Source organism: Hydra viridissima, unplaced genomic scaffold (genome assembly GCF_058129835.1).
Source record: "Hydra viridissima isolate aposymbiotic clone 2 unplaced genomic scaffold, HvirCarnegie_v1 scaffold_1, whole genome shotgun sequence".
Lineage (NCBI taxonomy): Eukaryota > Metazoa > Cnidaria > Hydrozoa > Anthoathecata > Hydridae > Hydra > Hydra viridissima.
Window position 1 is genome coordinate 33,643,689 of NW_028324300.1, and position 26,497 is coordinate 33,670,185.

Below are 26,497 nucleotides of genomic sequence, written 5' to 3' on the forward strand. Positions count from 1 at the left end.
TCTGTTCCCATTTTAGAATTTGTTGGCAAATATAATTTCAAATGGCAAAATAAGAACACTTATGAAAATCTGAAAATTTCAATTTTCATTAATTGACATGGGAGTGCTCAGTTTCTCTGGAGTTTTAGAATGCAGGGAAAAAATAAGTTTAGATTTGATGTAAGTCTGTATAGGAAATAACATTTATTTAGTTCAAAGCATAGTTGGTCACGTAGAGTGAAGGAGAGCCCATAAATTCGACCATTTAGAATAATATTCGTTGTTAAATCATTATATACTCACATAATATGTTGATCAATTAAAAATATTTTTTGATTTTCGTTAACTTAAATATGCTCTGTAACAATTGACTAGTGCTTAAGTCCAATTAGAACATTTTTTGTATTTGATTTGTCAATTTTAAACAAATTGTTAATTATTATAAAAATTGACTTCAATTTTTTGGATTATTAGAATATCAATGAGTCGTTTTTGGTTAATCTGAAGTTGTTTTGTAATGTTTATGTATTAATAGAATTTCATATATCATTCTTTGGATGCTTCTCAAAGTAACAAGACCTGTCTTTTTACATATATTTTGTTTACTACCTTTATAATTTAATATATAAATTATTTGCATATTAAAAACTATGTTGCTATTTTTAGTTTTTCATTTATAGAAATCTTCTTGAAGATGAGGAAGTTTTATATGAAGTTTCTCCTACCTGTTTCGAATCATTAAAGTCATGTTCTAAAAGAAAAAGAACAAAATCTAGTAGTGGAGTCTATGATTTTCGAGATTATGGGATTGATAAACGAAGATCAGGATCTAAACATCAGCGAAGAAAAGAAAATAGTAAGTATTTTTAGAATCTATTACTGTTCTTTTGTTTTTTATTGTAATTATTTTAGAAAAAATAAATTTTAATCATGTTTTGATTTTAAAAAATCTTTCAAAGCATTAGCTTTTCACCACTTCAAGTATCAGCATGTCTGTTTAAGAAAAAAGCTTATCACAAAATGCATACATCTCAGTCAATATTATCAAAGTACTTAGACATTTCCTATTTATACCTCCCTTTGGTTTTTAGATGGGTTTTAAGTCCTTTGTAAATATAATTTACACTCTTGTTGTCTAACCAAAAACCTTATCAGTTAAGGATCCTTATTGTTAAACTATTAGACATAATTAGTAAAATATTAAACACATTTTAAGATAAAGAAAGTTTCATTCAAAATTAAAAAAGGGTATAGATCTATTAATAAAAGCTGTCTTAGTAATTCATTTTTAGAAATATATAACCAGCCCCTCTCCTCCACCTTGAGGATATCCCCAAAATAATAATTTTCAATCTTTTAGAAATTACTTATTTGAAATATTAGGGATGATTGTCAAGGTATTAATGGTCTTGGAGGCCTAATGGTGTAGAGGGTTAATGTGTTTTGGAATAATTATCTGTAAACCAAATTTAATGACTTCTAACCATAGTGAGTGAATTGGCACAAATTGCAGGTGAGGATGCTGACCAATGGAGTTGTGATAAAATAATGGTGACAGCATTTACTGATCTTTTTCTTGATAATGAAAAAATGAAGGTATTAAGCATTAATACTTTTTACATATACTTTTAAATGGTAGCAACTCATATATATATATATATATATATATGTATATATATATATATATATATATATATATATATATATATATATATATATATATATATACATTAGCATCCAAAAGTAATTGGACAAACACCTTTTTCATTATATTTTTTCATCGAGTTAACATTTTTAAATGAAATTTCGCATAAGCATGTCAAATTATACTACAGTTATGAAAAATAAAACAAAAACCTTAATTTGGGAGAAATAACTCAAAATTTTAATAAAAGAATAGAAATGATTGGCTCAAAAGTAATTGGACAAACTAAATATAATGTTTAAAAAAAAAAACTTTCTCAATAAAGGATAAATTTTCAGTATTTTTTATGAAGATTTCTGTTAAATAATATATATAATGTTACATAGTGTTATATTCTGTTACATAATTTATATAATCTGTGCATAATCCTTGTACTTCGTTGGAAAACCTTATATATATATATATATATATATATATATATATATATATATATATATATATATATATATATATATATATATATTAGGTAAGGATTTTATTACTAAATGTATTTTGCAAATTTAGTTCTTTCATAGATATGGGAGACTTTTGTCAGCCTAACTGATGATGAACAACAACAAGTTCTAAATACAAATTATCTACAAAAACAACCTGGTGAGCTTTTCTTTCTTTTAATTAAAAAATATCCACGTTTAGTTAATTACATATATCAAAATACATCCTATTTATTTCAAAAAAACATTACAAATGATTAAAATACAGTCCATTAGTTCCAGTTTTACATCAATAAAGATGATTTATTGAACATCTGTAATGTAATGTGTGATTTACATGTAAAAGATTATATATTCTCTTTGAATAAATGCTTCCAGAAGTGCAGACTATTCTTTTAGATTTTGTTTGTATGATAGGTAGGCCTCACATGATTTTGGCAATTTCTAAGTAACTTGGAGCTCTTTACAAGTGGCCATTTCAAGGAGTTAAGATCACTTTGGTCAAAAGTGTTTTCTTTTTTTTATCATTTAGCTTTTGATCATTAATCATTAATTAAGATTAAATCTTGTTCTTTTGAAAAAGATTTTATCTTTGTTTGAATAGTAGATTAAAATCACTTCAAAATAAAAATTCTAAATCATTGCAGTACTCAGATCTGATGTTGCTGCTGGTTCCATAAGAACATGATTACTGTCAATTTTTTGTTGATTGTATTGGTTAGCTGAATACTACTTCTCAGTAGTTTGGTCAGGTGCAAATTTAATTTATTGACTTCCCATCATATTGTGGAAAACAGTTTTTAATTTTTTTTTAGTAATTCCTTTCCAAAAGCAATTTACTATTTGTGCATGGTTAATAAAATATTCTGTTAGAAAACATTTTACACAGTCAGGAAATCATCAAGATTCTAGTGGTATAAATTTAACCTAAGGTAATTTTGCTTGTCTCAGCTTAGATTCCCAATCAGTTTATCCTTCAGCCAATATCCATTCTAATGCAGTCAGATAAGTCTGTCTCTAACTAAAGCTAGTTCTACTCTTTTTCAGCATTAATGCACTTATCTGACTTTCCAGATAACTTATCTGACTTTCCAGATAACTTTTATCTGACTTTTTTTTTTATCTTTGTTAAACTTTGTTAGACATGCTAAATTAAAAGTTGCTTAAATAAAAGTAAAATATGGTTAATTTCAAATGAATTTCAGCATCTCTAATTTCTAATCTCTTATATATAAGTTTGATTAATACTTATGTTTATTATGAATATATCATTTTTGTTTTTATTAACATGATACTTATGATGATTATGATTTCTTATTAATTGATCATTTTTAATTGCGACATAAAGCTTTGTTTTTATAAATTTTCTTTTTTAAGATTCTCTCTTAACTTTCTTTTTAATCAATTCTGCAACATTTTTGACAAATGTTTTTTGTATTTTAATTTCATTACTGATTGTATTTTTTAAGTTAATGATGTGTTCGATACAGAGGATATGAGGTATCTTCAAATAGATCAAAAGATACGAGGTATTCTGCAAAGTAAACATATGACAAGCATGGTATTTATACTCTTACATTATTTGTTATATTTTTCATATATATTATGTAGGCTTACATATCATATTTTTATCAGGCATATAACATTGGGTGAGTTAAATGATGTAATCAGTCTCCCTTTTGAGAAAAAATATGCCATTTGGTTTCTTAAAATTGGGATGATGATGTTTAAAAAAAGTAAGAATCACCATTCCATTTAACACCTTATCAGCTTGTAACTTAAAGTTTTAAAAAATGTCCTTTTACTTGAATTTGCCAGAATTTCTGTAAAATTTACTTTTTTTTGGAAAACAAACCTCCCAAAGTAATTCACTATTTACACCTATGTTTTTAAATTCAACTTTAACAAAAAAATAATTATTTTGACAATAAAAAAATTTTTACATCTTAATAGCATTTTTATTTTTATCACTTCACAATCAAAACGATATAAATATGTTTATATTGTTTTGATTATTGTGAAGTAATATATATATATATATATATATATATATATATATATATATATATATATATATATATATTGTGAAGTGACTAGGTTCCAAATTATTATAAGCTTCCGTTGTTCTGTATATATAGCAATGTTGTTTTAGTGATAAATTCTTAATGTAAATGTGTGTTGGTTGTTGCTGTTGTTGCTTATTTTGTTTTAATTTTTTTTTAGATTGTTTTTTTGAAATATTTTTTATTTTAGTTAAGGGTTTTATTTTATTTAAGGGTTTGTTGAAATATTATGAAAAAGACGTCATGTCTTGTATGGAAGATGAATTTCCATCGTTGTTGATTTTAAATCTCGAAGAAAAGTAGGTTTGTTAGCTGTTGATAAAATGGCATTTTTCATATTTTTTAAATTAGCTCAGATGTTATCAAGAGTGTAACACAGTGCCCCAGATTAATTGTGTTCCATGTACAGGTTAAACAAGACGATATGCAAAACAGGTGGATAAAAAAAATCATTTTTAAAAATTATTATTTTCCCTTACAGATTTGATCGAATGTTGGTGTATGCTATATGTCAGTTTTTTGATCTTCCGGTTTCACGTAAGCATTTGGCGTTGTTTTTCTATTCACCTACTTCGGTTTAAAGCAGTTTTTTCCATTCGGTATATTTTATTTAGAGATCCGTTTGAAAACAACGACCTTAATTGAAATCGAACTACCAACTGTAACTTCTGCTGATTTGCTTCCGCGACATTCCTTAACTGAGTATCTTGAAAAGACGAAGTTATCGAGAAGTACTTAATTATCTGCGGAATATGTTCTCTAAAAACAAGTTTTTCAAGAGCTACATTAACTTTATAGCTATCAAAAGCCCACAGAAGATGTATTTACGCATTTTATCTTATATTGTTTAAGTTTTGAGCATATATGTTTATATATAAATGTGTATTATATATAAATGTGTATTTCTTCAAATTTCTGGAGTTTCACTACGAACCTCAACAAGCTGATTCGAAGATAAAAAAAAAGATTACACAGTCTTAATTGGCAAACAGCGTTGAGTGCGATGAGCTCAAAACGATTCAACAGTTTTGCTCACCTCGTTAAGGGTCGTGGTAAAACTCTCTCAAATATATACTTTACACGTTCGAAGTTCTTTTTATGTATTTGGTTGGAAGAAGCACCATGTTAAAAATTACTAAATCCAAGTTCTGCTATATATAGTTATGTATTTGTAGTTACTACAGTCAATTAAATTGGGAAGGTGTTAAAGTTTTCATCAAAGTCAGCCTCTGTTTAACGTGATCTCAACTTTGAACCTATTTGTTAACGCATAATTGTAAAATTGGTGGTTAATAAATTTTTTTCCTAAGATGATAACTGGATTGCGTTCAGAATATTTATGCTCTAGTTATTTGCGAAGACAATGTTTTTACCAATCGGTCAGGAAGTCAAATTTTCTCCACTTATTTTACATACATCGGTTGAACTTTTTTAAATGGCTTAATGTTACTAATAGCTTAATTTTGCTCGATTCTTTTTCATTCTTTTTTTTTTAAACAACTTTTTAAACTCAACTTTTCTTGCAGTTGTAACTTTAAAAGTTTTTTCTCTGAAGTTCTGACGAATTGTTCTTGTTTAAATATATAACTTGTTCATTAGTCTTATTTTCCTATCAATTTGTAATGCTTTAGATTTGTCATTTGCAACTAATTTTGTGTTCAAAACACAAACTTATGCTTTAGTGTTTTTAAATATGTAGTAATCTTTAAAACGCAAGTGTCCGTCGGTAACGGTGGATATTTACAAAAATATGCCATGGCTGTATGTATCAATTGCTACTAACTCCTACATCGGTGTATAAGTCTGAACGAGTATATCTATTGTACATAACAACGCTACGTACTACGTTTATGGTAGAGCCGTCTTCTTGAGCAACATTCTCGACAAAACTGTGTAAAATCGTCTCAGAGGAGCTGTTATGAAAAAACTCAATATTGCTTAGTTTTCGGTAGCAAACGATGTAGCGTACCTTTTTGCCATATAAAATGATAAGCATGCTGAAGCATGAAATTATGTTTACACACAAGAACGCTACCTTAGAGTCGTGTGGGCCGACACTAAGATACAGGGGTAGATAAGTAATCCAAACAATGCATATTGTAAACATGGCATATGCGATATGCTGCGCCTCGTTAAAGTTTTCAGGAAGTTTACGCGCTCTGAAAGCCAAGCACGCACTAACGATTGCTAGCAAAAAGATGATTGTAAAGGAAATCCAAAAGATTGCTACTTCGTTAGCACAAACGGGATAAAACTCTTTGCGATTAGCATTCAGAGCGATCTGTACACTAGCTGGATAATAAATGTACCATATAATATCTGCGAGTGTTTGCAACAAAGCAAGGGAAAAAGAAAAACCAACTAGGAATTTATTTTCTAAAAATTTGGAAGCTTTTGTAAATCTACCATTAAAAACGCGGAGCAATCGGTAAGTTTTCACTACAACGAAAGCAAGAATAGTTGTAAAGAAAAAGCTAAATGATAACGTTTGTAGTATGCACAACGTAGGGGTAGGTTTCCAAAAGTATAAAAATGATATACAAAACAAGAGCATGATGAAAAATAACTGGATACAAGACATCTCTCTATTTGAACTTTTAATGATGGGATTGTTCCAGTGTACCATAAACAAAATCAATACACAACTTGTGCCTAAGACTCCTATTATCGATCCAATAATAATCAATAAGCCTTCGCTACTAAAAACTTGCAATCTAATTTCAGCAAGCTCAATGCATTGAGTTTGGTTAAAATTTTCAATTGAGCTGGCTGAGCATTTTGTACAAGCGTATTGATTTACAGCGCTTGAAACAGAACCTTGTGCACAAGGTACGCAAATCCAACAACATTTCGATGTTGTGGAGTTTACTCTGTATGTACCTGGTTGACAATTCAGACTGCAAATAGCTTTCGGTATTAAATTATTTCCCCAATTAATCAAAGTTTTGTTTATATTCACAACTATTGCTTTATCAATGTAAAACTCCCAAGTTCCAAAAGTTTTAAAAGCTCCCTGATGAACTGTTTTGTACTCATAAGCTGGGAACAGAAACTCTCCATTTTGATCGAACTTAACTGAATAACTACTGGTGGGGACAGTAAAACTTGTATTAATCACGTGCTTGTATAATAATTCGTAATCAATAGAATCAGGGTGCGTTAAACATTTTCCAGCTGAGCATTTCAAGTAGTTGTGCAAACCGTATGCAAGGGCGTAGACGGCACCGACAACCTGATCTTCTTTCTTTTTAGGTAAGTTAGCAGACAAGCTGGGAATAGTTTCAGGACAGTTGACCGAGTACTTCTTCAAAAAATTTTTGTACCATGGATTACCACAGTTTATTTTGCTTACTACGTTAACGTTTTGGATCTCATCATCAAGATTTTTTATCATGTAATCTTTGAATTGCAAAACGAAAATGTTGTGTGCTTGCTTCGGCGAAGAAATCAGCAGGATTTTATTTCCCCAAGATTCGGTTCCTATAAACACATCATAAAAAATTACTTTTTGAACAGACAGCTGCACTATATAAAAATCATGGGAGAAAAAAATTATTTAGGGTTTTATGTAAACTTAAATAATAGAAGTTTTCCTCTGCGCTTTCTGTCATTTTTTAAAGTTGTTGGCATTTCTAATACACGAGTTAACTTTAAGCTAAAAATTTTAGATTTAGATAAGAGTTTAGATTTAAATCTTTTTAAATTTGAACTTCATTTGATAATGCAAATCACTTTTAAAAGGAATATCAACATTTCTTTATAGTGATTAAAAAATGAAGGTCCAATGGCATCTTAACAGAATAACTGGTATATAAGAAGTGTGTTATTTTATATAGGCCAAAGTCAAAAAGAGATTACAATAAAAACCATGCTGAAGTTACGTCAGCGGTATTTTTACTAAACATTAGAAATCGAATATTTTCTGAACGAAAACATTTGTTACCTGTAAAACTTAGTTAAGTATTTTATTTACTTAGTTTTTTTTTTTCTTCTTAAGATCTCATAAAATGTTGCAAATCACTATAAAGAAATTTTGAGATTTAAAAGTTGATTTGCAATAACGAGTTTAAGTTGAAGAGGTTTTTGCTTAAATTTAACTTCCCGAATAAATTTTAAGGTTTTCGTTCATTAGGGTTTTTTTAAATCAGAACTTCAGCTTTTTCAGTATTGAAATAATTTTATTGCTATTAACTAGAACTTTAAGGTTGAATGGAAAAGTCTCAACAATGCTAAAAATGTTTCACACAAAATATTTTTCAAGTATTTTTCAAAAAGTTTTCAAATACTTTTCAAATACTTTTCAAATACTTTTCAAATACTTTTCAAATACTTTTTAAATACTTTTCAAATACTTTTCATATACTTTTCAAATACTTTTCAAATACTTTTCAAATACCTTTCAAATACTTTTCAAATACTTTTCAAATACTTTTCAAATACTTTTCAAATACTTTTCAAATACTTTTCAAATACTTTTCAAATACTTTTCAAATACTTTTCAAATACTTTTCAAATACTTTTCAAATACTTTTCAAATACTTTTCAAATACTTTTCAAATACTTTTCAAATATATGATGGAAGTTTATTTACATGATAATATTTTTCTTCCAATAATAAAAAATAATGCTTTATAACTCTTTTGTTATGGCTGGTAAAAACGCCGTTTTAAAAAATGAGTTCAATAAAATAATGAATTCATTTAAACCATTTCATGATAATCGTTAATTAAATACATTAAAAGGGATTAACCTACTAACATTGGTAACTTTTTATATTTACTAATCTTATTTTGAAAACTAATTCAACAATTAAAAATCCAGATTAAGTAATCCTGCCTGAATAAAAAGATGTTTTTAATTATATTTGGATTAGAACCAAGTTCATCTTGTAATGAAGCAAAAGATAAAACTATAGTGAATTAAAAAATGTCGATAGAATAAAATAATAACTCAAAAAAGAAAAGACAGAAATCGAAAATCAAACCAGTTTTGTAATAAGCTCAATGATTTCAGAAAACAACTGATTTAGAATTGGTAGAGTGATTGTATTATGGTAGAGGGGTGTAGAAAATGAAGTTTTTTACTGATACAGAATCGGTAGAATGAGTAACGTGTGTAGAAGAAGAAGTAGAAGTAGTTTAAATAGTTAAATTAACTTTTTAATTCAGCTCAATCAAAACTTATTTCTACCACGTTTCTGTTGTACAGCATCACTGTCTTGGTAATATTTTTAATAATGGTGAGGTTAAAGATTGATTTTACTTCAATCCTTAACGAAACACCATTTTAAAAAACGTGATTGTATCATTCATCAAAGTACGAAATGGATTTTTGAATATTAAGAAAACTGTTGTCATTTACAGTAAGCTTTATTTAGTCTCGCGGATTAAAACATCTGCTGTTTCTCTCTAGAGTCAATTCTCAGTGCAGTCACATGCTTAGTTTTGCTGAGTTCAGCTTTTAAGGTTAATGGTCACTCCATATCAATTTTTAAGAAAAAAAAATTAATGGACGTTTTAAAAGTTTGGAAAAGAAGAAGAAAAATTTGAAACACAAAGAAAATTTTCATAAAGAAAATAAAAACTCTAAAAAACAGCTCAGCTTTTAAACTACTTTAATCAATACAATAAAATAAGTGAGGTCACAAGAAAAAAACCAATAGTCGTCCTAAAACAACTGACTAATGCACACGTCACACGTACACGTTTTTTTGTAACTTAAGTTTGTAACAGCTATTTTACAAACAAAACGGCTATCAAATAGCAAATGACATTTAAATAGCAAACGACAATCAAATAGCAAACAATCATCAAATAGCAAACAATCGTCGAATAACGACGGCAGTAATTACTATCATCCAAAAGCGCGGTCTTTGACCTATTGGCTAAACATCACCGAAAGGTATCTGAAGTACCTACATATGCAAATGATCAATGTCTATTAAAAATATGATTTTTTTAATTTTGTTATTAAATGAGATCTGACCTGTTTGCCATCAACAAAAAGTTGAAAGGGATTTTTAAATAGAAATTTAGTCTTTATGCTAAATCATTACTTGAGAACTCTTCTACGAGCACATGTGCACTTTTGTATGTGCATGTGCGTTTTATGACACCATATAATTAAACAACAGATTTCTCACCACTTCAAACACAATAAAAGTTCATAGTTGTTGATAGCATGATAAATAATGAAAAAAAAAGAGGTCTACAAAGTAGAGAATAAAGTTTACCTATCCACGTGATGTTTTGTAAACCTTGTTCTAAACTCTTTTGAATAATCCTCTCTGCGTAAAAAGAATCACACCATAATATTACTACGTGCGAGTTTTGTTTGATATCTTCTATGATAGCGTTCGCTTCTTCATCTCGAAGGTTTGAAGCAAACAATTTATCAACAGAAAAACAAATGTTTTTTTCCTTAGCAACCTTTCGAACTTCGTCGTATCCAAAACGACCATATTCGTCATCTGATGCAAACAAAGAAACGTAGGTCCAATCAAAATATTCGATTAAATCAATTATTGCTTTTGCTTGGTACGCATCAGAAGGCGCAGTGCGCAAAAAGTTACGATACGTAGAGCGCTTTGATAGAGAAATGCTTGTTGATGCATAAGATACTTGTGGAACAAAGTCAGGTATTAAAATTGTACTCACAGCAACACTTAGAGAGCTGGGGGCTGGACCTACTACCCCTATCAGTATTGAGTTTCGCTTATTGTCCAGTAAAAAATCTAAGGCGTGTTCGGATACGCACAAAACGCTGTTTCTAGAATCACGAATATCGTACCCTTAAATTTGAGAGAAAATAATAATATTATTCTTGTAAAGGTTTAACACTAATTTGTAATTGCAACAAATTTATACTTTTACCAATGCTTGCATTACTAAATTTGTGTATAAATTTGTGCGTAAATTTGTGTATAAGCTTAAATATATAAAAATTGTGTTATTGCTTTATTATAAACTCTTTTATTTGCTTTAACTGTAGAATTTATTTATACCTTTAAATTTACAATTTTACCTATTTTAATGCCTGGAAGTATGTCTTTGTTATCATTAATTTCCCGAATTGCAAACATCATTGAAGATACCCACAATATAGCAATTTCATTTAAAATGTAATCGTTCTTTTCGCGAAGAGAAATGGGAAAAATGCCTCCAAGAAAAAAAGTTGTATTTGTAAAATGACGTAATGGCACATTTGAATCTCCGCAATTTTGAATGGCACGTAGAGTGGCTATCGGCAACAATTGAATAAGTAGAAGTTTGGTAACCATGTAATACTTCCAAACGTGTAATACTATAAAGGGATGCGGTTGTAAATTCTTGCTTCTCTAAAAACAAATGCTATTATACAGGGTGTGTGGTCGCCCATGAGAAAAGGCTAGTAATCGTAATCTCTCCTCCTTTCGAAGGCATAAAAAAAATCCTGGACCCTTTCAAAATATCTACCAACTTCTAAATTCGATAACTAGTGTATTACCAGAACGTAAAAATATTTTCAGCAAGTTGAAGATTATTAAAATAGATATCGAGTTTATTAAAGTAGGATATGGAGTTTATTAAAAGCGAAAATAAAATTGAATTGTTGCGAAACAACATTTTCTAACTTTTTTTGGGCTGGAAGTGAAACATATTTCCCTCAACCAGTTGAAGGTATTTTTCAGCGTATTTATGTAAAATCAATAGTTATATAAAGTCCAACTTAGGTGAGTTTAATATTTATCCTACAACATTTAAAGAGAGTTTATTTTAGTAGCTGCGTCATGTAAACTCTATGTTCGTAATATATGATTTATTTATTGCTTTAGTAATAACGTTTTCTCTGCTCAACTCACTTAACAGTTAAACTTTCTTTCAAAAAGGGGCAAAATAAAAGAATAGTTTACAAACCGAAATAAATATATACATAGATAGCTATTAACATATACATACATATGTATATGCATCAAATTTTACCCAGTACAGAACTTCCCTCGTTTACTCAGTATGGAGTTTTCCTTGTTTACCTTGTAAAAGTCCTGCAAAAAAAAATGCTTCAGGACTTCCAAGAGATCTAGATAACTGATTTCTATCCATTCATCATCATCATCATGATCATCCAAAGAAAGATTTCCTGAGCACCAAAATATTTTTAAACTCAGTATTTTTCAATCTTTATTAAAAGGTGTATATCGGCTACGTACTTCAGCATTAGATACCAATTTCTCAGCTACCAACGAGGAAATTAGTTAAATGATGTAAACTATTTAGTTTTAAAAATTCTTTTAAAAGTAAATGTAAAATAGATGTAAAATGGAAAACACTAAAAATGAAATTACTTAGTACTGTTTATAAGCACCTGGTAGAGATTTTGACAACTTCGGTGACATTAAGTCTGAGAAGTTCATGTCTTATGCTTTTGATATTATGCTTTTGATATTGCTATTGTCAAATGTAGGATATGGCCTTCATAATAAATGACTTCATTATCCAAATTAGGGGGTGTGAGGTTGGGTATATATCCATAAAGATATTTTAATCCTACAGTTGTTGTTTTGAAAATAGCAGATCTTGACTTGGAGAATGTAAGCTATCCATGAGGAAAAAACTTCAAACATATCCAGTACGCGACAAATTTGTGTATTCCGCTGAAAATTCCTCCCATGTTCCTGTTTCCACAAAAAGCTAGAAGATCTTAAAGGACACACTTCAATCTGACAAACAATAGGCATCTACAGTTGTTGAGGAAAAGCAATACAATTAAATACGTAGATTTCTACGTGTTAGTCGGTCTGCTCTTTTGACTTCAGTTTAGGAGGGAAGAAAAACCTTATCCTACTACAAAAAATCCAAGAAAGAAAAATTTAACTTCTACTCCATGGAAAGAAATGTGATTTACCTTTTGTAGAAATTCTACCGAGAGAACATTCATGTTCAAACCTCAGTTAAAGATTTTTTTCTGACCACAATAATTGCAGTAAAAATAAAACACAAAATATAGGTTTCACAAACAACTTACTAGTTAATGTATGAGCTCTAATTTATGCATAAGTTTTAATTTATGCAAGAGTATTTACTCAACACATGTGTTCTAATTGAATTCAAATGTCGACTTTGGATAATTTTTTTTTAGAAGGTTTTGTTCCGCCACACCATGAATTGCTGAGCTGAAATAGGATTATAGACACAATATTTCATTAACATTTGAGTGATTTGCATTCAGCTTTTTTTTCTAATTTACAATAAAAAAATCTTTTTTAATTTTAGAAAAACTCATAGTTTTGTAATCTATTTGTGAAACGTGAAATTCATTTGTAAAACGTGACTTTTAAGTCGATAAAACCCAATAAAAAAACAATTTGTACAGTTATGTATATGTATATACACACCCATAAACACACACATTAATATATTTGAAGACCACAGGGGAAAAACCAGGCATCTTGTTTTTTTCCTTCTTCCCATATTGAATATTGATGTATGAGAACAAATTAAAAAACATATGTCATCGGTAAAGAGTATTATAAAAATGCTATATCCTAGAATAAGACACTTTCAAACTTTAAAATCTATATTTCTCAAAAATTGCGAAAAGTGACATGTCTTTTCTTTGTGGTCTTCATTTATACATTAAATATTTATATAATCATATATTTATATAATTATAAATTTATAAATTTATAGACACACAAAGGTATAAGGATTAGGCTAAACAAAAATCTTTTTAAAATTTTTAAAACTTTTAAAAATCTGTTTAATCTAATTTCTAACAATCAGTTTTTAAAAGTCGTTTCAATTTCATGATCTGTGCATAGAATGGTAATTCAGAATGGCTTTTTATTATTCATTTTAAGTATCCAATAGACTCTTAATCTGAGAAAGTCCATTAAGGCCAGAACAATGCCGATAAAACTCTATAAGTTAATTACATACATCTTACTTTGTTTGCCAGAAATAAATGGAATGCAGTTAATTATTTGATTATGACATCTGACATGAGTATTTTATTTTATTTTTATTTATAACTAGAGCACTTATACTTATAATAAAGTAAAAAAGGAAATAACATATAAAAGACAAAAATGCCTATACCCAGTGAGCACGCCACGAAATATAAACGTTTTATTCACGTATTTTATTCGGAAACACAAATGAAATACGTGAATAAAACGTTTATACTTCGTGGCGTGCTCACGGGTTAACCCCAAAATTAGTTAAAATTGAATAGTTGTAAAAAACTTAGATTTTTAATATCAGAAACTGTCGGTTTCTGATTTTCTTTATCAAAAAATTGGACAAGTTAGGAAAAACTGGCAAAAACAACTGAATTTTTTTATGTAAATAAATATCTGTAAACAAACAATATCATAATGTTTTGTGGAAATTAATTCAAAATGTTGATCAGTTCTCTAGTTATTTGCTTATTTCCTTTTTGATTATCTGAGCGACGCATAGTGCGCCTGTGAAAGCGAAATAAGAAGACGCGCTCTAATCCCATTTCAGCTTATAAATATCAAAAATAAAGCAATATTAATAATTACGAGCTATTCAAGTTTCTCGCTATTGATTGGATAAAAAAATCAAACCAGAATATAAAGAAAAAAGATTTATTTACAGAAAAACTTTTAGCAAGTAGTCTTTGACCATCACATCTCCAATAATATAAAGCATGTATGTTTTTGCACGCCTTTCGGATTTTCAAAGTTGTTCGTTAGTAATAAAGGTAAGTCTCACATAGATTGTTTGCTGACTCCTTGAAATACAGACTTATTTTTATGACTGACTTCAATTTTGGTTGTTGAAAGAATCATGTTTTTGCTGAAATCGATAAAAACTTTTAATGCCTTTGTTTCAGTTCTGTTTTCACATGAAAAGAAATTAATTTTCAAATTTATCTCAAAGCCATCTGCTTGATTTCTTTGTTGAAATTTAATTACTGTTATTATGTTCAATAAATTATTCATGATAAAAAAATTTACAAAAAAAAAAAAAAGATAAAAAGAAATTACATTTACATTTGGATAAACAAGTTCCATTTTGATCAAAAAGTTATACTTTTTTTGGGTAAACAAGTTTTATATGGATAAATCTAATGCTTATGAAATTACACAAAGTATTTTTCAGTGTTAAATAATCAGTTTAGACCTGATAGCAAGGTAACATATCAGGTTCAGATATAAACAGCAAGAATAAACTGCAAGCGTGTTTGTCAAATATGGGGTGACTGTGTAAATAGGTAAATGGATAGATAAAAAGGTAAATGAGTATTTTTAAATCAAATTAAATTTTTAATTTGACTGATCTTCACGTTTGAAAATTTTAACAATATAAAAACTGTCCATCAGTTTATTATAGTCATTTAAAGTCGTGACTTGACTTTGAAGATTTTTGTCAAGAAAAAAGAATTATTCTTATAATTGCTTGTACCTATAGTATCCATTTTGTCATAGGAGACAGCTTTTTTAGTTTAGGCGGTTTTCTTAAGAACTCACGATACAATCGTGACTAGTATCTAGATAAACCTGAATTCAAAAGAATACTTTCTAGTTTTTTTTGCTTTTAAAATTGTGATCTCGAATTTATTAGTTATTGAAATGTATTAATTAATCAAATTTAATTTTTAATTTGACTGATCTTAATGTCAAGTCCATTTGAGTGGCATTGTTTTTGTCAATAGTTTTAATGTCTAGTTCTATTAAAGTGTTCAAATTGGTTGCAGACGCAGTCATTATGTCTCATGGATTTGTTTACTATCTCAGAGTCAAATTCTCTTGGGCCATCAGCGAATGTAACAAATGATGTTATAGTCCTCAATTTCTTGACAGCTTCATCTTTTAATATCTTCTTCTTCTGCTTACTTGTATCACATTCAAATTACTTGTATCTGTTTATGAGTCATTTGATTAAGTAAAACAGAAAACAAACAGAAAATGTAAATAAGTGGTTGATTTTATTTTCATTATACAATCTGATACCTAATTTTAATCTAGACAACTGTGTTCTATCAAAGACAACTTTTGTTCTCAGTGTCAGGGCCGTCCCGAACCTAATTATTAGGGAGGGGGGGGGGGGTTGAAACTCCTGTAAATGCCAACTCAAAAAAAAATTTGTAACGCTCGAAAACAGTGAAATACTAGGCCTTTTTTTAAATACATCTACTTTTTAGGTTTTGGGGGTCTCTGACCCTCTAAATTCTGTACTCCTAGATCATTGAACAACTTAGATAAAGCTCTGAATCCGTCCGATTCGCAAAGTTTAGAGCTTGGGTTATCGTCATTACATGCATCGATTTGATGTTTTGAGGGTTGTGTTAATGTACACTGTACATTAACACAACACTCAAAACTATTCATCAACTATTCATAATGGTTTTAAAAATGACAAATTTTCACTTATTTTTTCAAAAAAACTTATTGTTAAAATCTACGTAACTGTACAATGCATTGTACAGTTACCATAAAAATTTGGACTGGCCTTAAATCACCTGAGTACTTATGTTTTAATAATAAAAGAAAGAAAATGTTTAAAGAATTCACTTTTTTGGGACTTTCGACAACGGAAAAAATATTCTGGCCTACAGAGCATTGGAATAATAATCATATATGAAATGGGCGTATATTACAATATCAAAATACAGTTTTAATACTGTAATACTATTTATTAAAAGAAGATCATTAAAATTATATAATATCTAAACAATATTTCTTGACGTTAGCAATAAAATTTTATAATAAATTGTATAAACTTGTTAAATTTTTATACGCCGGTTTTTTAAAATCAACCATTGATGTGCTACTTTATTTATATCCAACTGGTCAACAATATCTTTTTCTACACCCAATAACACTAAAGAATTCAATCTCTCGTCAGCTATTGTTGATCTAAGATGTGTTTTTATCAATTTTAGTTTACTGAATGTTCTTTCATTTGTTGCAACAGTAACTGGAGAAATCAAGGCTAAACAACAAATTTGATTAGCACATGGTAAAATATGCTTTACTTCTGATTTTTCCATTAAGGAATTAAATGATGTTTCATCTTCTTTTAACATATTAAATAATATTTCTAGTTCTGTTTGAACTAAGTCATAATCTTGAAGATTTGTACCTTGACTGGCTAGTGGAAATATTGAAATAGATTTTTGTGCATTACCCAATAAAATATTAAGTTTATTAAATGGTTGAGAAAACTATAGATAATGGTTCAATAGAAGAAATACATGTTTTTAAATTTTCATTTGTTAGTTTTAAAATGGTATCAAGAACTATTTTAAACTCTTTTCTGTAAAATAAATTCATTGTAAATTCTGTTTGTGTTGTAGAATTACAATCGAATCGTTTAGGAGCTAATTTTCTACGATGATGGTTTCGAAAATCAGCTTTAGAGTCTATTCCAAGTAAGGTGGCAAACTCTTTAGCACTATTGATGAAATTGTTCATTGCATAATCATCAGAGTTGGTTGATGCTAAAGTTTTCATTGTGCTGTCAATTAAAGTTATTGCATCAATTATAGATAAATTTTTTGCCTCAAGACTTTCAGTAAAATACTTTAGTTTGTACATAAAGTTCTTCATGAAAGATATAGAAACAATAAAATCAAAAGAAAGTGTTTATTTTCAAAAAGCAAGTGCTTTTGATCTTGTTCCTTTATCAAAACATTCGTTTAATAATAGAACTTCATCAAGGCTTTCAACAACAGCTTCTAATGAATTCCATACAGCTTTAACACTTTCAGCACGAGCTGTCCACCTGGTTTTTGACAATTTGCTGAGTTATAACGCATTTTCAATTTTGGAAATTTTCTCATTAAGCAAACCATATCTTTTATTACTTGAGGAATAAAAGACATAGAGATTTTCTAATATATCAATAGTACTTTCAATTATACTACTAGCATCACAACTATGTTTTAAAAATGTGTTTAACTGATAGCCTTGGCATGGTATAAATATAATTTTGTGACCAACAAGTTCAGAAAGTTTAACATGGTTTCCATTAAATTTCTCTTACATATTACTTGCAAAATCATAGGATTGAAAGAGTATTAACTCCGGATTTAATAAATTACTTTCTAAAATGTTGACTATTTGTGATGCCTACCCGAACCAGTTTTATCGTTTTCTTTTTCAATTTCCAAATGTCGCTCAACAGATTTGCCTTGACTATTAACATATCGGACGCATACTGATAAACGATCCTGATGTGATATATCTGGTGTAATATTAGCAGATACTGAATAAATGTTTGCTTCATGTATCTCTTTTATTATTATGGTACGTGTTTCTTTAGCTAGTAGTTTAATAAATTCATTTTGAGATCGTGGACCTAAGTAAGTAACTTTATGTGATCGTATTTATATGATTCAGTGTACCATTTAGGATTAAAACTATGCTGTTTAATGTTGTTAACTGTAGTATTAACTGGATATTTAGTTAATTTTGGCTGATGTGGCCCTAAAGCAATAAGGTATTGACGCTGAGATGCTGAAGCAACAGAATCACAACTGCCTGGATCATGATTAACTATGTTATCGATAATATTGTTAATTGGTTTGGAACTTTCAGGTGATTTAGAGATTTGTTTTCCAATAATATTTGCATTTTTTAAGAATTCTTTAGAACTTGATTTTATTCTACTAATGACCTGAATGCTTTCCAATAAGAATATCACAGGATTTGGAAATGTCTCAGATTTTAATTTAGACAAAATGGTACCACACTCGTTTAAGTCTGTGACATTATTTTCTAACTGACCAGCACACGATAACCAATTGACTTCATCATTTTGTATGTCAGGTTCATCTATTGGAAACAATTTAATTGAATTCTCTTGAAATAAATCCTCCTCTAACATTTGAGAACGAAATGTTTCATGGTTCTAAATTATATTAAATTATATTATACTTTTATATTATATAAATATACCAAACATTTCAATTCTAAATCAACAAGTAACTTATATCTTTAATTAAAAAAATAATAAATGGCAAATTAAAAGGAAATAACTAATTAAAAAAGCTTAATAAGTTCAATTAAATTAATCCAAAAGAAGTTATAAAAAAAATGCTTTTAATTTTTTAAAAACGATTTTACTATTTTTATCCTTGAATGAGTGATCTTTATTCAGAATACATAATTGATTTGTTAAAAAATACATAACAGATTGATTGATTTCGTAAATGTTACGTTTTAACTTAAATTAAAACTCAGATGTTTTAAATTATTCTACAACTTTATTAGCATAATTATCGTTGAACTTAATATTACATTAAACCAGGTACATACCGATTCTCGTTTCCCTGCGACTTTGGAAGTTTTAACTGCACTTTGAAAAGGATTTTCGGGAGCACCAACGTATTTTATATTTACTGATATCCCATTATGTACTTTTTCTTGGTGTTGTTTTTTAAAATCGTTATTAAATATACTGCCACATTTTAGACATTCAACTTTAAATCTTTTACGTTTTGCTTCTATATTACTCATTCAAGAAATCGTATAACAGAAATTTAAATATTTTAAAACTCAAGAAAACAAAACATCAAGTGCAACTTCGTTGTGGTTTTAAAGACCACAGTTCCTTATGGGATTTATATGCCTAAAAAGTAATTTTTTTAACGTCACCAAAACGGTACCCTATTTCATTCCCGAAAGTCGTAAATATCAAAAAGTATATAATATATTAATATGAAATTTACATTTTTTATTTAAAAAAATATTTAACTCAAACACTAAATGTACAAGTATATTTTTATTTAAAAAAATATAAAACTCAAACACTAAATGTACAAGTAGGCATCAATGCCAACTCAAATGCTAAATGTACAAATGTGCCAACTGACATACACAAATAACAACTTTGGGGGTGTTATTTGTGTATGTCAGTTGGCACACCCCTACACCCCCCCCCCCCCTTCGGGACAGCCCTGCTGAGTGTGTTCAATCAAGGTCAATCTCAGTGTGTTCTATCAAGGTCAATTCTTATTCTTTTATTAGCAATTTTTATTGAGCTGGCAGTGAGTACAGTACCGTTTTAACGCATTGGCAAGGTAGGCTGCAGGCTAGGACCCCCGACTTTAAAGGGGGTCCTAGCCTGCAGCCTACCTTGACAAAAATTAAAATTGATATTTTCATATGATTTGAGAAGATCTATAAAAATCTAGAATTTCTAGCGAACATTTAAAGAATTGCCAATGTTGAAATCAAAGGTCAAAACAAGTATGTAAAAAAAAGACTTCAAAATAAAATTTTTTTTTAAGTTCCATTAATTAAAACATTATGTTTCAAAATATGAAATTCATTTACTGAATTTTTTTCGACATTAAAGAGAGACCCACTTGGAATCAACTTTTCCAAATATTAAAAGTTTCCTTGAAAATTTTTCTTTTTACATCAAAAAGTTAAATGTTCACCTCACAATTTGAACCAAACAAAAACCAAGACTTTTCTTATAGTTTTGATTTTTCGAAATATCCACCTTTTGCCTGTATAACAGCAGAGCATACTCTGGGCGTTCTTGCATTTAGTTTATCCAACTATTTGATTGTAGTTTTATTTCAACAAGTTTTTAAAAACGTGCCAAGCTGCTTTATATTACAAGAGGTTAGATTTATTTAGTTCTAGCTCGATGTTTTTCCAAACTGAGAAAATCAAATTTTAAGTTATATATTTATATAAGGAACTGAAGATCACTTTAACATAAAAAACATGAAAAACGAAAAACATAATAATTTCCCATCCCACAGTTTAAAAGTAAATACTTCAAAAGATTGCAGGTGTATGAACTACCACTTCCTCATTTGGAGATGGAACAATATAATGCACACTTACCTTATAAATATAATATTATTTTTTCTCCATTTTTTGTATAAATTTCAGTGAAATGAATCAAAATATGTATGTTTGTACCAGGGCTGTGGAGTCGGAGTCGGAGTCGTGGAGTTTTAGTCGGAGCTCATTTTGGCTGGAGTCGGAGTCGGAAAAATTGTACCGACTACGACGTCAGATTAAAAAAAATCTTTCAAAGTTTCATAATTTTAATATGGATTTTATAGATGTTACTCATTAAAATATTTTATGTTTTGTCAGTTACAAAACTACAAGTCCCCTGATGCTCTGATAGCCTTAGGATATCCAGAAATAATGGGAATTGTAGTTTGCAACAACTGGAAGGCACCAGTGAATTTTTCCAGGTGTTGGTGGAAAAGATTCTTTAAGAATATGAACTTAAAGAAGAACAAGTTCTTTCTGTCCAACTGACAATATTTCAAACATGATTTTGAAAAATTCATAAATTTGTTAGTGACTAAAATAGAGTTTACTGCATAACAAGAGTTTAGAAAAGTTGTTTGTTCAGAAATTATTTTCTATTAAATACTACTTAAAGCACAACGTGGTGGATTATTTGTATCATGGTGATGAAATAGCCAATGTTAACATTTTACTACAGTAAATTTGTTGTTAAAAATTGGTTACTTATGAAGGAGTCGGAGTCGGTCCATGATAAAATCAATGAGTCGGAGTCGGAGTCGGAACAATAGCTTACCGACTCCACAGCCCTGGTTTGTACACACAGTACATACATGTCTTCGCCGACTGAACGTCAAAAAACATCAATTCATCCGTGGACAAAACCTTAAACAAATTTTAATGTATTTTTGCCCATTTCAATCTTTTAACTTTATTTTGTTAACGAAATCTTTTTTTCTTTTTCTTTTTTTGCGGTAATGCATCCATCCACATATTTAACTGTAATTACTCAGACGTCGCTGCACCCATGGACGTATAAGAGATCGACGTGCAACTCATTACTTTACATCAGAGAGGCCGCAGAAATCAGCGAGCCATGCAATTTTCCGACATTCTCTAAATTTTCAACCGTCAACAAAAAAATCTGTTAAGTTTTAAAAAAGATACTCTTATCACGTGGTATTGGTTTAAACCTTTATAGCATTTGTTTAATAAGACTGTTCAGGATAAAGTAACCACTTGACGTTTTGACGAATTACTAAACAAATTACACCAAGGAAAAGGAAATTAGTTGTTGGAAAAAACAGATTTTATCATTTTTTCAAGATGAACATTTGTAAATTTTTTTAACATTTTTCGTGTAAACAAAGACCGTCAATAATAAAATAGACCTGTAAAGATAATTTTAAAATGACTAAAAAAAGTATAGCGAAATATAAAATAGATAAAATAAAATTTTTTGTCAAGGTCTGGTTTCATTCAATTTTTTTGTCCTTCATTCATCAGCCTTAACTTTGTGTATTTTTTAAATACTTTTTCCGATGTCGCCATTTTTTGTCTCGACTACTTTATAAGCTTCATAATATATATTCCACTATGCATTATTTTTTTAAATAGGTGTATTTTTTAATGGGCTTTTTTATAATTCATTTGATAAAGCCAAACCTTTTAAAAAGTTGTTAAAATTTATAATTATCTTGCAAAATGCGGCCAGATATTTCATGTTTTCATTTTTCATATTCCATATACATTATTTCATTTGTCATAAAAGTTGGCTCTGTTGCTGTTATTTTTAATAACTAAAAGCAAGTTGATGCGACTGGTGAGACGAGACCAAAAATTTTGGACGAATCCGACACACTTTAATATAATTTAATTTCTATTGTTTAAAACAAAAGATTTGTAATAATGCGCAACGAGCATGGTTTTCAACAAAACAATATCATTGCATGTCCATCTCTTATACGTCCGTGCTGCACCGTTAAAACAGATGCTTGTGTTTCCCGCATGGAGTTTCTCTCGAATTTCGGAAGGGTACAATTTCTCTTGCTCTGAAGTTGCTTAAGGCCTTCCAGAATACTGACGACTCTTATAACAATTACTTTCGCACTTTTTTTGCTATGCTCCCATGACTGCATTTTGAGAAGTATTAGTTTTTGAAGCAACTTTTCGCGTTAAATAATGTTCTCCGTGTAATGCCACAATGCCTACTTTTGTTTCTACTCTTAGTTCTGCTCTTTGAGCCATTTTTTTTACTATCAAAATATAAAAAATGTATGTTTTTCATATTTTAAAAATTTAGATGAAAATTTTAAATTTAGAAAAGAGTTTTCAATTTATATACCCACGATTCTATAACAGTTACAATTTCATTACGAAAATATTCTTACTCACCTTTGAATTAAAAAAAAAAAAAAAAAAAAAAAACCCGCTCAAAAATGTCATTTTATGACGTTATGTTATGACGTTATGTTAGAGATATGCACAAAAGGTGACGCATAATATGCACAAGACAAAATGTAGCAAAACATCTCGTTAACCCCTTAACTGTGGCGTAATTTTAAAAATCGCTTTATTTACGACAAAACATTTTTGTTAAAGATTTCTTTAAACTGTTTAATTAATTTTCGTTCAGTACGCCGAAAATTGCAAAAAAAAAAACCTAATAGCATTTAACATTTCTTGATATTATCAACGAGGAACTAAATTTTATAGGCAACAAAAAAATAAAACAAAGATTTGTAAGACATTTAAAATATAATAACAAAAGTTCAATTATTTACAAAAACCTTTAAATTTTTCTTTTATATGGTAAATTTTAAAACAAGGCACAACACACAAACCAACATTACAGTCTTGACACATATATCGGGTATCTGATCTAATCTTGTTTTCAGAGCAGACAACGCACCTTCTACTTGGTTTCATATTTTTTTCTGTTGCTGGTATAGCATCAACAAAATGACGCTCTATTAATCTTAAAGGAGAAGGTAATACTCGAGTTCGACTTCTTTTTTTCTCGATTAATTCATGGTATTTAACAATGCTCTCTTTGATAATGGACTCTCTAAACTGTAAGGATGTCATATTAGGTGATAACTTATTGTTTATAATATTTGCATTGAATGCAAAAACGCTAATTAAATGCATAAAAATCTTTTTGTACCTTTTTTTTTGTCTTTTTCTTTCGGACTCATATGTTGTCAACATTTGATCAGATCGGTCAACACCACCCATGTTTCTGTTATATTCATATATCACTAGAGGAATATTTTTTTCTCTGCCAGCTCTAATAACAGTGATTGTATCATTTTGAACACAGGTACTCAGCATGTGCACATCTTTCTTGTCTCTCCATTTGGTACACATTATATTTGTTTTAGTATCATATCGAACCAAAATATCACCAATTTTAATTTTAGCATTCTTTGTACCCTGCGGTAACTGTTTGCGATTATTACGTAATGTACCAATGCAATCAGTATTATGATCCAGCAATATTTTGTAAATTTCATAAGATGTATACCAATTATCAATGTGTAAACAATAGCCATTACCAATTAAATTATCCATTAGAGTAATAACAGTTTTAGTAGCTTGATATTTGTATTTTTTACAAATATCAAGCTACTAAGTGTACAAAATACCAGTGTACAAAAAACAATTCCAAATGTAGCCAGTAGCTGATTTACATAATGCAAAGGACTTCATTCCAAATCTGGAACGCTTGCTTGGAATGTATTGCTTCCAGCTTAAATGACCTTTCCAAAGCAGCAGTGATTCATCTATTGATATATTTTTATTTGGTATATACAGAGTTTTGAATTTATTTACAAGACGTGTGTCATGGATGTCATAGATCGGTTTAATTTTTGCTATTTTACAGAAATTTATTGGCAAACTACTGTTATCAATAAAATGAAGAAACTTCTCAATAAGACAAAACCTACAAAAAATACATAGCATTTGTTGGTTTCCATAAGATTCCACGATATAAAATGAATGCTATATAGAGCCTGATGTCGTTTCTGACTAAAGGTATCCATTTTTGAACTCAAGATCTATCTTTAATTATATTATTTTTAAGATATTGTACTGCGAAAAGGTTACTTTGCTCGCCAATAAGATCAACGAGGTCGTCTGTTACAAATGCTTCAAATATAGTAAGAGGACTACTATTAACTATAAAACTTGGATGAGGTCCTGGATTACCCTCAAATTTAGCAAAATTTGCTTTATAACCGTCTATTTTAACCCAATTCGGTTCATCGTTTGTATTATCTTGTTCCAATTGCATTACATCAGTGTCAACAAGGCCAGTTTCACTATCATCATCTGCTGATGATAAGCAAATTATTCCTTCTTCTGTAACAGATTTAACTGAACATTCATTAGAAGAACCATCATTAGAACTAATATAAGATATTTTATCGCTTTCTCCCATGTATTCAATTAGATCTTGAACAGAATAATTACTTCTTTTAGGGTAAGATTTTCGGCGCTACTCAACTTTCTCCCCCCCCCCCCCCTAATTTTATGATTGATTCTGATAAAAAATTTTATGCTGATTCAGAAATATATAAAAATATAGACCTGAAAATCAACGGAAAGTGTTCTAATTCGAAGTCAAAGTTGTAAAAAATCCCACTAAAAACCCTAATATTCGCCATTTTTTTTCAAAACGCTTTCATTTTTAACGAAAATTAATTACCGTTACATTGCGCAATAAACAGACCTGGTTTCCATAAGCCATAGCATTATTATTTTAAAGTATGGTAACGAAAGTGTTATAAGGAAATGAAATTAATAGAAGATTTCAAATAAAGTTTGAACGTAGAATTTGAGAATGTAGAAAAATTGATGAATATTTATTATTGTATCGTACGCTGGTTTTTTTATTTAAAAAAACGGTTTGAAGGTTACATTTTCTAAATTTTACATGTGATAGAACAACTATAAACTGAGTTTCAAAAGTTCTTCTTTTAGGAAAAAAAACTACAAAAGTACATTACTTGCAAAATAGTTTATTCTCTAATAATCAAAAAACGGCTATTTTCATTGCCACAAAAAATTGCGCAAGATAAACATACTTTAACGACTTTTTTAACGTAAAAACCATGCTATTAATGTATTGCTTTTGTCAGCTAAAAGCAATGATATATTAAAAATAACTAGATGTCTAACTTCCGCGTATTTTTTGAAGCAAAAATCGGCCATTATCACTTTTTCTTATACCGATTTACGGCAGTTAGACATCTAGTTATTCTTAATATATCATTGGCTAAAAGTTCATTAACTTATTATTTTCAAAATGGCGAATATTAGGGTTTTTAGTGGGATTTTTTACAACTTTGACTTCGAATTAGAGCACTTTCCGTTGATTTTCAGGTCTATGTTTTTATATTTTTCTGAATCAGCATAAAATTCTCTATCAGAATCAATCATAAAATTAGGGGGGGGGGGGGGGATAAAGTCGAGTAGCGCCAGATTTTCTAGCCGAAGCCATGTTTACTTTTCCACTAAACTAAAGCATTGTCATATAACGCTATTAGCCATATTTTGAAAAAACTCTACAATATAAAAT

The 26,497-nt window shown here is 29.1% G+C and overlaps 4 protein-coding genes across 11 annotated transcripts in view; 2 read left to right on the top strand and 2 right to left on the bottom strand.

Annotated features, from left to right (window-relative positions):
- Positions 1 to 5,855, top strand: LOC145192669 (uncharacterized). Of its 4 annotated transcripts, none has more exons than XR_016453402.1 (8): positions 1 to 159; positions 660 to 835; positions 1,469 to 1,575; positions 2,200 to 2,278; positions 3,588 to 3,679; positions 4,395 to 4,484; positions 4,663 to 4,718; positions 4,796 to 5,077. XR_016453402.1 is itself a non-coding variant. In XM_090090631.1 (8 exons), exons 1-8 carry the CDS (start codon positions 98 to 100, stop codon positions 4,918 to 4,920), a joined length of 783 nt encoding a protein of 260 aa, XP_089946757.1. In that variant the 5' UTR covers positions 1 to 97; the 3' UTR covers positions 4,921 to 5,855. The 4 variants fall into 4 exon arrangements, 3 of the variants coding, with proteins under 3 accessions (XP_089946757.1, XP_089946769.1, XP_089946762.1); XM_090090631.1 differs by having other exon boundaries at positions 4,395 to 4,480; positions 4,796 to 5,855; XM_090090643.1 differs by having other exon boundaries at positions 28 to 159; positions 1,363 to 1,575; positions 4,395 to 4,480; positions 4,796 to 5,855.
- On the bottom strand, positions 4,618 to 15,032 carry LOC145192430 (metabotropic glutamate receptor 3-like). 4 transcript variants are annotated; one of them, XM_090090434.1, is made up of 5 exons: positions 14,781 to 15,007; positions 13,185 to 13,332; positions 11,205 to 11,517; positions 10,414 to 10,971; positions 4,618 to 7,661 (listed from the first exon to the last, which is right to left on the bottom strand). In XM_090090434.1, the coding sequence occupies exons 3-5, from the start codon at positions 11,458 to 11,460 to the stop codon at positions 5,950 to 5,952; spliced, it is 2,526 nt and encodes an 841-aa protein (XP_089946560.1). In that variant the 5' UTR covers positions 11,461 to 11,517; positions 13,185 to 13,332; positions 14,781 to 15,007; the 3' UTR covers positions 4,618 to 5,949. The 4 variants fall into 4 exon arrangements, with proteins under 4 accessions (XP_089946560.1, XP_089946554.1, XP_089946546.1 ...); XM_090090428.1 differs by lacking the exon at positions 13,185 to 13,332 and having other exon boundaries at positions 14,781 to 14,976; XM_090090420.1 differs by lacking the exon at positions 14,781 to 15,007 and having other exon boundaries at positions 13,065 to 13,185.
- The window catches only part of LOC145192118 (extracellular calcium-sensing receptor-like), a 19,620-nt gene continuing 7,873 nt past the window's right edge, over positions 14,751 to 26,497 (top strand). The window contains exon 1 of one of the 2 annotated variants that reach the window (XM_090090405.1): positions 14,751 to 14,888. The gene's annotated coding sequence lies outside the window, so the exon portion shown is untranslated. Of the gene's footprint in view, positions 14,889 to 18,595; positions 18,730 to 26,497 lie in introns of those variants that run through there. The other variant, XM_090090410.1, reaches the window with a different exon arrangement.
- Positions 18,313 to 19,650, bottom strand: LOC149894652 (uncharacterized). The gene is made up of 2 exons (XM_090090772.1): positions 19,450 to 19,650; positions 18,313 to 19,042 (listed from the first exon to the last, which is right to left on the bottom strand). The coding sequence occupies exons 1-2, from the start codon at positions 19,648 to 19,650 to the stop codon at positions 18,491 to 18,493; spliced, it is 753 nt and encodes a 250-aa protein (XP_089946898.1). The 3' UTR covers positions 18,313 to 18,490.

What these genes read in the sequence shown, in the direction of transcription:
- LOC149894652 (XM_090090772.1), bottom strand. Translation starts at nt 19,650, where the DNA reads ATGAGTAATATAGAAGCAAAACGTAAAAGATTTAAAGTTGAATGTCTA. An exon ending in TCGCAGGGAAACGAGAATCG is followed by an intron (nt 19,043 to 19,449) that starts GTATGTACCTGG and finishes AATATAATTTAG; the next exon opens with AACCATGAAACATTTCGTTC.
- LOC145192430 (XM_090090420.1), bottom strand. Translation starts at nt 13,097, where the DNA reads ATGAATGTTCTCTCGGTAGAATTTCTACAAAAG. An exon ending in CGGTAGAATTTCTACAAAAG is followed by an intron (nt 11,518 to 13,064) that starts GTAAATCACATT and finishes ATTTGTTTTTAG; the next exon opens with AGAAGCAAGAATTTACAACC. An exon ending in ACAAAACATCACGTGGATAG is followed by an intron (nt 7,662 to 10,413) that starts GTAAACTTTATT and finishes ATGTGTTTATAG; the next exon opens with GAACCGAATCTTGGGGAAAT.
- LOC145192669 (XM_090090631.1), top strand. Translation starts at nt 98, where the DNA reads ATGGGAGTGCTCAGTTTCTCTGGAGTTTTAGAATGCAGGGAAAAAATA. An exon ending in TTGATAATGAAAAAATGAAG is followed by an intron (nt 1,576 to 2,199) that starts GTATTAAGCATT and finishes GTTCTTTCATAG; the next exon opens with ATATGGGAGACTTTTGTCAG. An exon ending in ATTTTAAATCTCGAAGAAAA is followed by an intron (nt 4,481 to 4,662) that starts GTAGGTTTGTTA and finishes TTTCCCTTACAG; the next exon opens with ATTTGATCGAATGTTGGTGT.